This window comes from Bos javanicus, chromosome 3 (genome assembly GCF_032452875.1).
Source record: "Bos javanicus breed banteng chromosome 3, ARS-OSU_banteng_1.0, whole genome shotgun sequence".
NCBI classification, from domain to species: Eukaryota; Metazoa; Chordata; class Mammalia; order Artiodactyla; family Bovidae; genus Bos; species Bos javanicus.
This window is the reverse complement of record NC_083870.1, coordinates 9,244,331-9,256,407: the sequence shown is the minus strand read 5'-3', so window position 1 is coordinate 9,256,407 and position 12,077 is coordinate 9,244,331. Positions and strand designations below refer to the sequence as shown.

Genomic DNA, 12,077 nt, shown 5'->3' with positions numbered 1-12,077 from the left:
AGGAGGAAATGGCAACCCACTCCAGTGTTCTTGCCTGGAGAATCCCAGGGAAGGCGGGGCCTGGTGGGCTGCCGTCTATGGGGTCGCACAGAGTCGGACACGACTGAAGCGACTTAGCAGCAGCAGCAGCAGCAGTTTTAGTATCTCTAAAATATCATTATACGTACATATTCATTCAACAAATACTTGTGGACCACCTATTATGTGTCAAACAAAGTGCCAGGTGTGGGCTATACCTGAGGCAAAGTGTCAGGTGTTGGGAATCCAGAGCAGGCAGCATGGTTCTCATGGTAGAGTCCAACATGGTTCTTGGTGACAAGAAGTCCTAAGTTCAAATCCTTGCTAAGATTTTTATTCGCTTAGCTTTAATGTAAACTAGAAGAATTAATTTCCACTTTACAGCATCCAGTGTAGCAGTTGATATACAAAGTAAGCTACCAGTTAAATATTATAGGCTCCCTGCCCTCAAGTAGCTCTTTATTTCCTTCACTATTATTCAGACATAGCCCTTGTTCTCTCACTAGTTGAGGAGACGGGTATGCTATCAGGTAATTAGGATGTGGTGTGGTAAATGAAACAATAGGAGCAGATCTTGATCTAGGAGGATTAAGAGTTAAAAGTTTGATATACAAAGTTAATTTAGCACAATGTCAGATATATTTCTGTTGCATGGACCTTTATAACTTTGGTTTTAGCATCTTATAATGGTTTCAGGCCTGCTGCTAAGTTGCTTCAGTCGTGTCCGACTCTGTGCAACCCCATAGATGGCAGCTCACCAGGCTCTGCCGTCCCTGGGATTCTCCAGGCAAGAACACTGGAGTGGGTTGCCATTTATTTCTCCAATGCATGAAAGTGAAAAGTGAAAGTGAAGTCGCTCAGTCGTGTCCGACCCTCAGTGACCCCATGGACTGCAGCCCACCAGGCTCCTCCATCCATGGGATTTTCCAGGCAAGAGTACTGGAGTGGGGTGCCATTGCCTTCTTTGTTCAGGCCTATAATAACAGACCTATAATGATCCAGGGCTTTACTGTGTGTGGGCATGGAATACCTCTTTTAATACTCACACGAATCCTACACAGTAAGAGCCAGTATTATCCCAATTTTGCTGCTGCTGCTAAGTCGCTTCAGTCGTGTCCGACTCTGTGCAACCCCATAGACGGCAGCCCACCAGGCTCCCCCGTCCGTGGGATTCTCCAGGCAAGAACACTGGAGTGGGTTGCCATTTCCCTCTCCAATGCATGAAAGTGAAAAGTGAAAAGTGAAAGTGAAGTCGCTCAGTCGTGTCCAACTCTTAGTGACCCCATGGACTGTAGCCCACCAGGTTCCTCCATCCATGGGATTTGCCAGGCAAGAGTACTGGAGTGAGGTGCCATTGCCTTCTCCATCCCAATTTTACTGATGGGCAAACTGAGGCACAGAGAGGTTAAAACAAGAAACTAGGATTCAAACCCAGGTACTCTAGCATCAGAGCCCACATTTGTGACCACTCATTATACTTTGACTGCAGCCATGAAATTAAAAGACACTTACTCCTTGGAAGGAAAGTTATGACCAACCTAGATAGCATATTCAAAAGCAGAGACATTACTTTGCCAACAAAGGTTCATCTAGTCAAGGCTATTGTTTTTCCTGTGGTCATGTATGGATGTGAGAGTTGGACTGTGAAGAAGGCTGAGCACCGAAGCATTGATGCTTTTGAACTGTGGTGTTGGAGAAGACTCTTGAGAGTCCCTTGGACTGCAAGGAGATCCAACCAGTCCATTCTGAAGGCGATCAGCCCTGGGATTTCTTTGGAGGGAATGATGCTGAAGCTGAAACTCCAATACTTTGGCCACCTCATGCGAAGAGTTGACTCATTGGAAAAGACTCTGATGCTGGGAGGAAGGATTGGGGGCAGGAGGAGAAGGGGACGACAGAGGATGAGATGGCTGGATGGCATCCCTGACTCGATGGACGTGAGTCTGAGTGAACTCCGGGAGTTGGTGATGGACAGGGAGGCCTGGCGTGCTGCGATTCATGGGGTCGCCAAGAGTCGGACACGACTGAGTGACTGATCTGATCTGATCTGATTATACTTCTTCCTAGTATGTCCTTAAGCTTCATTTTACAGTCAGAAGTTACATGAGAGAAAATGTTTACAACTCAAGGGAAATTCAGGGAAAAGCCTAATAGAAGGAAAGAAATGTATCTTGAAGAAAATATAGTCCGATCATTTCTGTTTTCCAGGAGGAACATGAGAAGTGCTGTCTGTTGACATAGCCTGGACCAGCCAGACTCCTTCCTATGCCCACTTTCCAGAAGTGGCCCAGTAAAACTCTTCTCTTGTGGGCTGTGCAGTTAATAATGTTCTATAACTTTAAAAAAATTTCATTTAAAATCAGCTTCACTCTCTTTTTCTGAGAGGCATGCAGAAAAATCTGCAGCATTTTTCACTTTCTCTCCCTGGTAAAAAGCCCATGGTGACTTGAGAGGGAATGTCTGTCCTTACCACTGCTTTCCACTAGAGGCCTCTGCCCCTGAGATTTCAATTTCAAAATACACTAAAAAAAAGCTGGCACATCTTGGTCTGATACAAGTATCTGATACAAATACCTTATATTAACACATATATATGGAATCTAGAAAAGTGGTACTGATGAACCTAGCAGAGAACGGACTTGTGGGCATAGTGGGGGAAGGTGAGGGTGGGACGGACTGAGAAAGTAGCATTGAAATGTATACACTATTCTATGTAAAAGAGATAATTAGTGGGAAGTTGCTGTATAGCACAGGGATCCCAGTTGGAGCTCTACGATGACCTGGAGGAGTGTGATGGGTACAGGGGAGGGAGGCTTAAAAGGGAAAGGATATATATAATTACAACTGATTCATGTTGCTGCATGGCAGAAACCAAAATAACATTGTAAAGCAATTTTCTACCAGTTAAAAAGTAAAGATTCTGTTCCACTGAAAGAATAGTTTTATTTTATAGGCCTGCTGGTCGTAATATAGCTTATATGGAAAGATGTGAAGGGGAAAATAAGATCCTATTCATATTACAGAAGGATAATCTGAGAACTGAATGGGAATGCAGTGAGTAGCTTATGCCTTCATAAATCAGAAGATTCATAGGGAAGAATCAAACACGGTGTTCCTGAGTCCCGAAAGTCACTTGAAGAATTTCTGTGCACTGGCTGCACCCCAGGTTTGTTCTCCTGGGAAGACCCAAGGAACTCTTAGTTCTAGTTCTTTCATTTCTTCCTTCCTCCCTTCATCTTTCTTTCTTCCTTTCTTTCCCCTTCCTTCCTTCTTTCCTTTCTCCTCCAACCCCTACTTTCTACTGGGGAATTAGAATACTAAGAACATGACTCAGTAAGCACACCAGGGAGAGGCAGGGGCAGCAGTTACCGAATGAATATGTTCATGAGTGATCTCTCAACTCACATAAAGAAGTACTTTTATTTTAGGAAAAATATCTTATTCAGTGTGACTTTGAAACTTCTACATCCTTTGAGACTATGTCTCTTATTTCTTCTTCCATACCCTTCCCTAGGGTGACTGCCTTATACCTGGTTCGTTGCTCTACTTGATGTTTTAGAAGATCTGTCTAACTCTGAAAATCTTTTCTCTCCAAATGCCCCTGTACTGGGAATAGCCTCTGATGTTTTCATGTTGATATTTAGTGCTTGCTGTAATTTGATTCCACTATGCTTATTGGCTTATATCCACCAGTACTTCCAATATATACCCTTTTTTCAAGCTAGCTGATCACTTTCAATTCTATTCAACAGCATTTATAGCTCATAAAGCAAGGTGCAAGGCACCATGTTGGCTGATGATAAATGCAAAGATGAATAAAGCTAATACATCTCATGATCACCTTTTCTTGATCATGAAGTCATGGGCCTTGCCTTTAAGTAATGAACAATACATAAGGAAACAAACAATTATCTATACTGTAAGGTAGAATGAAATGAGTTTTAGTGACAGAAAGACAATAAGGGTGGGGAAAGGAGTGCAAAAAGAACCATAGTTATTTTGACTAGAGAAAGCTTCACAGATAAGGTGATATTTGAGCTGGGTATTGAAGGATATATAAATGAACAAGGGATGGGGCCATACATTCCAGCTGAGCACTATGCCACACATAGGCAAGGGACTGTGATCGTGCATGGTGTGTCTGGGGTCCTGCTGTTTTATTTCTCTATGCCTTCCTCACTTGGAGGCTGTCTGTCTTCTTCATTCTCTGCCAAATCCCATCCACACCTTGAGGTCCATCTTCAGCTTCATTTCCTCTGTGAGGTCTCTTCTGACTGTGTTAGGTCACTCCACCCCTTGTAGCATGTAGTTCAGGATTTGACTGTAGTGTTTGTGCTGTAGTTAGACCAAATCAGACATCATGTACATCTTATACTTTGGAGATCTTGAAGCCCCCAACATAGTGATAGATGATTCTATGGGCCCATTAATGGGGACTAACACCTTCATTCTGCCTAAAAGCAGTTCATTTCTGTTATTGAGACTGGAATTGTTCATGGTGGTTTAGGATTTAGCTGGTTATACTTGTTAATACATGAGGGAAACAATTTTTTCAAATGCTTACCTGAAAGTTCCCCTTAGGGGAAGAGGGAGGATCACTAACCATAGCTTGAACCCCACCACTCTCTGGGCTAAGCCTTAGTAACTGGGTGGACACAGTTTCATAATGTGTATCATCATCTCCCAAGTTCCCTCTGGAGAATGACTGCTTCCTTCAATGTCTTTTGTTCTGATGTTTGGGTTTCCCTAAAATGCCAGAAATATAGCTGAGTAGTTAGAAGAAGAACTAAAGAGCCTCTTGATGAAAGTGAAAGAGGAGAGTGAAAAAGTTGACTTAAAGCTCAACATTCAGAAAACTAAGATCACAGCCTCTGGTCCCATGACTTCATGGCAAATAGATGGGGAAACAGTGGAAACAGTGGCTGACTTTATTTTTCTGGGCTCCAAAATCACTGCAGATGGTGATTTCAGCCATGAAATTAAAAGATACTTACTCCTTGGAAGGAAAGTTATGACCAACCTAGACAGCATATTAAAAAGCAGAGACATTACTTTGCCAACAAAGGTCCATCTAGTCAAGGCTATGGTTTTTCCAGTGATCATGTATGGATGTGAGAGTTGGACTATAAGGAAGGCTGAGCACCAAAGAATTGACACTTTTGAACTGTGGTGTTGGAGAAGACTCTTGAAAGTCTCTTGGACTGCAAGGAGATCCAGCCAGTCCATCCTAAAGAAGATCAGTCCTGAGTGTTCATTGGAAGGACTGATATTGAAGCTGAAGCTCCAATACTTTGGGCACCTGATGCAAAGAGCTGACTCATTTGAAAAGACTCTGCTGCTGGGAAAGATTGAGGACAGGAGGAGAAGGGGATGACAGAGGATGAGATGGTTGGATGGCATCACCGACTCAGTGGAGATGAGTTTGAGTAAACTCTGGAAGTTGGTGACAGACAGGGAGGCCTGGTGTGCTGTGGTCCATGGGGTCCTGAAGAGTTGGACATGACTGAGCGATTGAACTGAACTGAGTTCCTTTTGGAGAATGGCTTTATTGAAGATGCCTTCTTTTTCATGATGATCAGGCAGTTTGGAGTGTATCTTAGCCTGGTTTTGTAGAGAAACAGAATTATAGGAAATAGCTATAAAGGAATTGACTCGTGGTTACAGAGATTGAGAAATTCTGAGATCTGTAAGCAAGCTAAAGAGGTCTGAGTTGAAAGGCCTGAGAACCAGGAAAGCTGATGGTGGAAGTTCCAGTCCAAATGCAAGGCAGAAGACTAATGTCTCAGCTCAAGATGCTCAGCTCTCAGACAGTCTGTCTGAGAGAGAATAGATTCTCCCTTACTCTGCCTTTTTTTCTATTCAGGTTTTCAATTGATATGGTGATGCCCACCCACATGGGGGGGGGGGGCGGTGTTGAGAATTAATCTGCTTTACAAGGTCTATCAATTCAAATGCTTATCTCATGCTTCACACTCACACCCTGAATAATGTTTAACCAAATATCTGGGCAACCCATGTCCCAATCAAACTGACACACAAAATGAACCATTACAGAGGGATACAGAAGGAAAACTTAGCCAGAAAAAAATATTATGAGGTTTCTGAAGTGGAGTCTAAAGAAAAATGCCCCAGAAGTCTAGTCCCTACAGAAGAACATGTTCCAACACTCGTTTGGAAGAGTGTGTCTGCACAGCTGAGACCCACAGCTCTGACATCTTTCCATGCCACACAGTGATAGGGTTGGGCTGGTCCAGCCAGGTATACCCTGAACAAACGTTCCCAGGCAAAGGGACAAACAGAGCCTGAAATGCAGTCCACACTCTATACATCAAGTCATGCACTTGAGTGAGAGGCTTATCTGCCCAAGGTACAGGGGGACTGGGTGAGGCCATGCACCAGGGCTTCTCCCATATATTGAGTATGAAGAGAGGCTCTTAAGTGGTGTGTCATGGCAGGTTACAGGTGTGTAAATATTGATGCTCCACATATGGGATTGCTGGGAAGAGTCATCCCATCCAGTCATATTCAGCCTCCAGCCATGAGCAATCTTGATTGCTTATTCCATTGTATCATAAAAATTATTTTCTACATGTGCTGCAGTGTGAAGAAGGATGGGAAGCACTGTGCCAAGGGATCTGCTTTGTTATTTGTTAGGAAGTGAGCCATCTTAGAAAGGGCATGATCCATTTGTCTATTTCAGTACAAGTTATGCCCAGCATAACCAAAGAAGTGTCTCCTTCTTTGCTTACATGTTGGAATCTGGTGATCTGTAATTTCTGGGTAAGATCTGGGCAGAGGAAGTCTAGGTCTGGATCATTTGCCATATGTGTGGTTGCAGCTCAGTTTCCATGGGGAGAATTCCATCTAGGAGCCTAGATCACAATTTCATAGCTTGAAGTCCCAAGAGGTTTGCTGTTCTGAGTGCTGGTTTTCTCCATCTGTACAAAAGGGAGAAGAGGGAAATGCTGACGTAAAGGCACTGCTCAGGAATTCCAGTCCCACAGGAAGCCTTTAGAGAGACACCTTAGATTTCCCTGGTTCTGGGGTACTCTGGGGTAGCAGGATCTTGCCCTTTGCTGAGTCCCTCACCTCTGTTCCAGTCACTCCATTTGGAAGCCCTCTTAACTCAGAAAAAATAGCAAGTGGGAATGTAGGTATCTGCATTGATTTTGATTATAGGCTTGAAGCGGCATTCAGGCTCATGTGACCTGCCTTCCTTGTTCCTAGTTAAGCCTTCATTTCTCCTTTACCCCAGTAACTTCACCTTGGCTTATATGTAGTGGTGTCACTTTCACTGGTGTCATATGCTATAGTTACTTAGAATACTGCAGACAACTCTTCCACTGGCTCATGGAGTCCTAGGTTTTAAATTACGTACTAACCAAACTAGTAATTACCAACCAACTTGTCTAGAGAGTTTACTATGAGATGTCTCAATCCAGGAGTCCCTGATTAATCCTTCAAATCTACTACTTCCCAGTGTATTTTCTTCTGTTTCCTCCCATTCTCCTTCTAATCCTGGTGCAGACATGCTGGCTCCCTGCTTCTCACTTGCTTCTCCTTCCCCTTTTCCCCTCCTCCTCTTTCCTCGCTCATTTTCTTCCTTTTCTTCTCTCTCCTTCCATTTTTGGTCCTTGAGGAAGTCAAAGTCCTTCTGTCTTATTCTCCAGGGCACTTGGTTTATCTTGACATTCAAACTGACCTGTGCATTGAGTTCCCTTATGACCTTCCTACTTGTCCAGCTTACAGATGACTCATAGAATTAGCTTTTAATTCTTATTCATGAATGCATTTGCATTCCATTTTGACATCCCAATATTTCCTCCCACTCGTCACTTGTTATCATTATCATCCCTTTCTCCCCAGACATCTGGGTTCAAATTTATCTTTCCTCGTTAGCTTCCTGCCTATTAACTCAGCTATTAGACAGAAACACTTCCAAAAAATTTGATTCACCCAGAGACCCCAAAGCTGTCCTGATTGTGGTGGAAACAAGGACTTTCAGATAGTAACAACACTGAACCAGGTTCCCCAAACTGAAAGTCCTGTCAAAGGTCAGGACCTACCTTCCCTCTTTGCATATTTGAGAGAAGCATGCTGGGGCACAGGGAACATGAGTATCACTAGAGCACTACAAATGCTTGTACAGGTGGCACACTGTGAAGGTCTGCTGAGGGAACCAGTGGCAACTGGGATTCAACCTGTGTTCTGCCTGCCTATCTGTGCATCTGGTATGGCCCTGTGTCTGCCTGGGGCATGGCAGACCTGCCTTCCAATTTATACACTGTGAGCTAGCAATGGCTCTGGATGTTATTAGAGGCTGAAGTTTCCACACTGCAGTTCAGAGACCTAGATGCTCCTTCATAGAAAGGCTGGGAACAGAAATCAAGGAAGCCAGCTTGTAAATGGCCTTGGACCTGGGAAGCAGAGCTGTGTGCATGTGTGGAAGGAGATCAAGGCTATCAGCAATTAATCCTGAGAAGCACAGAGTCCCAAGGGAACTATTTTACTCCTGTTTGGTTAGATAAGATGCCAAAGAAAAGTTGGAACAGACAGGACAACAGTGATAAAAATCAGACAGACTTTACCTTATCAGAGTACTGCATTATGGAGTAAATTGTGTTCACTGGCTCCTCCTTGGTGGGGAGCACCTGTAAAACACCCATCTTGCCCTCAGTGAGGGAGCCCAGCAAATCTCTTACTTCTTCCTCTGCCCATCAGCCCTCCCTGCTCTCACTTTCACTAAGTGGTCTCCTCTCCAAGCTTCACCTTTGGTTCCATCCAGGTGGAGAAGATCAGGGTGAAGTTGGAGTGGGTATAGGTAGCAATTGGACAAGAACCTCAGAAGCCAAGAAGAACAGTCTGGTGGTTCAGACTGAGTCTTGCTTAATCAGAATTTTAGCTTTCCATGGGCTCTACAAACCCAGCTGAACTATTGGTCCAAGTACAGGGCTGGATTGACCAGGCAGACTTCAATTTCCCTTTCTCTCCTTAGAGACTTCAGGAGAGCAGGCTGGTAGAAGCACAGAGGAAGGCGATACCATGAGGAAGCCTGGTTACGAGTGGAGGTGAGGGAGGGGCAGGCAGGTAAAAGGAAGGTGGGAGGGCAGCCTGTGGGACAGAGTGAATCAGCCTGTGGAGAATAAGCTGCTGCTGCAGCCAGACCAAGAAGTCAAGTTCAAGTGGACCTCTCAAGGTTTTGTGCACTTGAAATCCCCTTAGCAACTTGTTTACTGGTCAGTGGCCACATAAAAGCTCTCACCTCATATCAGAGGCTCCCCTGGTATGGGTCCCCTATAGAAGGTGCTTTACTCTTAGTCATGACATCTAACATGGAGCCAGGCCCAATTAGAAGCATGAGGTCTCAAGTCCAGGAGGCTACCAGGGGGTGACACATGGCCACTTTCTTGTCCTCATAGAAAGATTCGAAGGATCATTTCCCTGACATGGTATTTCTTGGTCAGATCCCGCACCCCCAGCCTCTGGCCTGTGGCTGCTACCCATGACCCCCTGTTTGGGGTGGTGGTGGAGACCTGTGAGTAGCACCACCTTACCTTGGATTGGGGGATCTCATCATAGATCCTGGACTCTGCTGGCTGGGTGTTTCTTGAAACTGTGATGTATGTGTATATTGTTTTCTTTGAGGAAGCATCTGAGTCACAAACAAGCATAGAACCACAGTACATGAAAATGTGGATGAATTTTTAGAGATGACTTAATGTTCTCTTTTTTCAAATAAAGAAATGAAACCCCAAGAGGTTAAATGACTCCTGTCCTCTTGAGATGGATGTTTGAATCCTTGCTTGTCTCTCTCTTAGGGATGCCATGCAGTACAGGAGACACCTGGCTCAGGTCTTACCCAGAGCTCAGTGGGAATTCTTTTCAGTCCACATTAGGATAAAGAGATTCTCCCCAACCTCTGTGTGGGCACTGCAGGTAGCTTTTCCACCCAGGGTCTTCCTTAGTATCTCCAGCATTTAGCATTGACTGCCTTGTATGGCTAGTCTTTTCATGTGACGGTCTTAGTTTTTCAATTAGATTGATTCTCTCTAGTTATACACTGTGTTGGTCTCTTCTGGTACATATCTTTCTTTTACCACTTCAGTGTTAGACATGTAAGAGGTACTCCACACATATTTGTTACTTGACTGATTGATTCAAACATTTGTTAAACTCTCTACCTGCCAAGCTCAGTGAGAGGAATTTAAGAATTCCTACTTTTAAGAATTCAGGGTTCACCTAGTGACTCAGATGATAATCTGCCTGCAATATGGGAACTGTGCTGGGCTTAGTCATGTCTGACTCTTTGTGACCCCATGAACTGTAGCCTACCAGGCTCCTGTGTCCTTGGAATTCTCCAGGCAAAAATACCGGAGTGGGTTGCCATGCCCTCGTCCAAGGGATCTTCCAAACCCAGGGATCGAACCTAAGTCTCCCACATTGCAAGCAGATTCTTTACCATCTGAGCCAACAGGGAAGCCCAAGAATACTAGAGTGGGTAGCTTATCCCTTCTCCAGGGGATTTTCCCAACCCCGGAATACAACCGGAATCTCCTGCATTTCAGGCAGATTCTTTACCAGCTGAGCTACAAGGGGAGACCAGGGTTCAGTTTCTGGTTTGGGAAGATCCCCTGGAGAAGGGAATGGCTGCCCATTCCAGTATTCTAGCCTGAAGAATTCCATGGACAGAAGAACTTAGTGGCTACAGGCTATGGGATTGAAAAAAGTCGGACACAACTGAGTGTCTGTTTTAAGAATTCATGGACTAATAGATGCATTTCTCCCTTTGTACTGCTTTTCTTTGCTCCTAATGTGGAACATTTGAGGGTCAAGTTGAAAACAGATAGCCAGAATTGAGGGCCTTCATATTCCAAAGCACCAACATATCTGCAGACAACAGGTCTGGGCTGAGTGCTATTACTACAGGGATCAAGTGTTTCAGAGTATAGTCCTGTCCCAGTCCCTGCCTCTGGAGAAGGAAATGGCAACCCACTCCAGTGTTCTTGCCTGGAGACTCCCAGGGACAGGGGAGCCTGGTGGGCTGCCATCTATGGGGTCGCACAGAGTTGGACATGACTGAAGCGACTTAGCAGCAGCAGTCCCTGCCTCAGACTTGGTGAGTGAACCAGATTCAGTGCTCTCTCTTATTTCATTTGCAGATGAAAAAATAGGACTTCTTCCCTTCAACAAGGCTGTGAGGGATTGAGGGCAAAGGCCTCTTTGAGGAGCCCTGAAGATCACCTATGGCCTGAGGAGGTGGTGTGACTTCTCCCCATCAAGAGATTATTTGAGCTACAGTTCATATTACAGACTCTCTTCGCCCAGGATGCCTCCTTCTGTGCCAAGCCCAGGTATGTCAATTGTAAGGATAGTATCTAAGTACTCACGATGTACCAGGCACTTGGCCAAGTACTTTATATGTGTAATTCATTAAATCTGTTCAGTAAGTATATGCTGCACAACCTGGTTTTACATGTATTTTACAACTGAGAAAACCAAGACAGTGATAAAATAATTGGTAGCTGATAGATGGTCAAGCTGGGACCTTCACCCCAGATGTCTGCAAAGTACAAGCTTAGGCTTCACCACTCTACTGTGAACTCATCTCTTCCAGTTGTCATCCAGGGAAACTAGTGGTTGAGAACTTACCAGGGTTCTTACTGAACTTCTTCAAGAAGGAACCTGAGGAATCAGACCCAAAAGAGAGTTAGGAACATGGAATCAGAGGTAGAGCCTCTCTACATCCATGGTTGCTATTATGATGGGTGGGAAAGGAAGATTTTGAGTGGACACAGAATTAAGAGGAATAGAAGGGTGGACTCCCCTAGGGCCCAAGATCAGGTTTTCTGAGTTTAGAATGGTTACAATTACAGAATGATCCAGAGGGACCCAAAGGGATCTAGTGACAACTAATACTTGTCCCTCAATGACATTTCAAAGGTCACAGTTTTGGTGGACTTGGAAGTGACCTTGGAGACTTAGTCCAAATCTTATTTCACGTGTGAGAACACTGAGTTGGAGAGGTAAATACATGTGCCCCATGGAGCACAGTTTGTTAA

The 12,077-nt window shown here is 44.5% G+C and overlaps 1 protein-coding gene across 8 annotated transcripts in view; it reads right to left on the bottom strand.

The window, feature by feature from the left end:
• Positions 1–2,054: 2,054 nt before the first annotated feature.
• CD84 (CD84 molecule) overlaps positions 2,055–12,077 on the bottom strand; it is a 104,287-nt gene continuing 94,264 nt past the window's right edge. For 4 of the 8 annotated variants that reach the window (XM_061401407.1, XM_061401456.1, XM_061401411.1 and 1 more), the window contains 4 exons: positions 11,668–11,700; positions 9,573–9,670; positions 8,607–8,669; positions 2,055–6,956 (listed from right to left, as the gene is read on the bottom strand). In XM_061401407.1, the coding sequence (XP_061257391.1) occupies positions 6,891–6,956; positions 8,607–8,669; positions 9,573–9,670; positions 11,668–11,700 (260 nt within the window). In that variant the 3' untranslated portion in view covers positions 2,055–6,890. Of the gene's footprint in view, positions 6,957–8,606; positions 8,670–9,572; positions 9,671–11,401; positions 11,701–12,077 lie in introns of those variants that run through there. The other 4 variants (XM_061401419.1, XM_061401447.1, XM_061401428.1 and 1 more) reach the window with 3 other exon arrangements.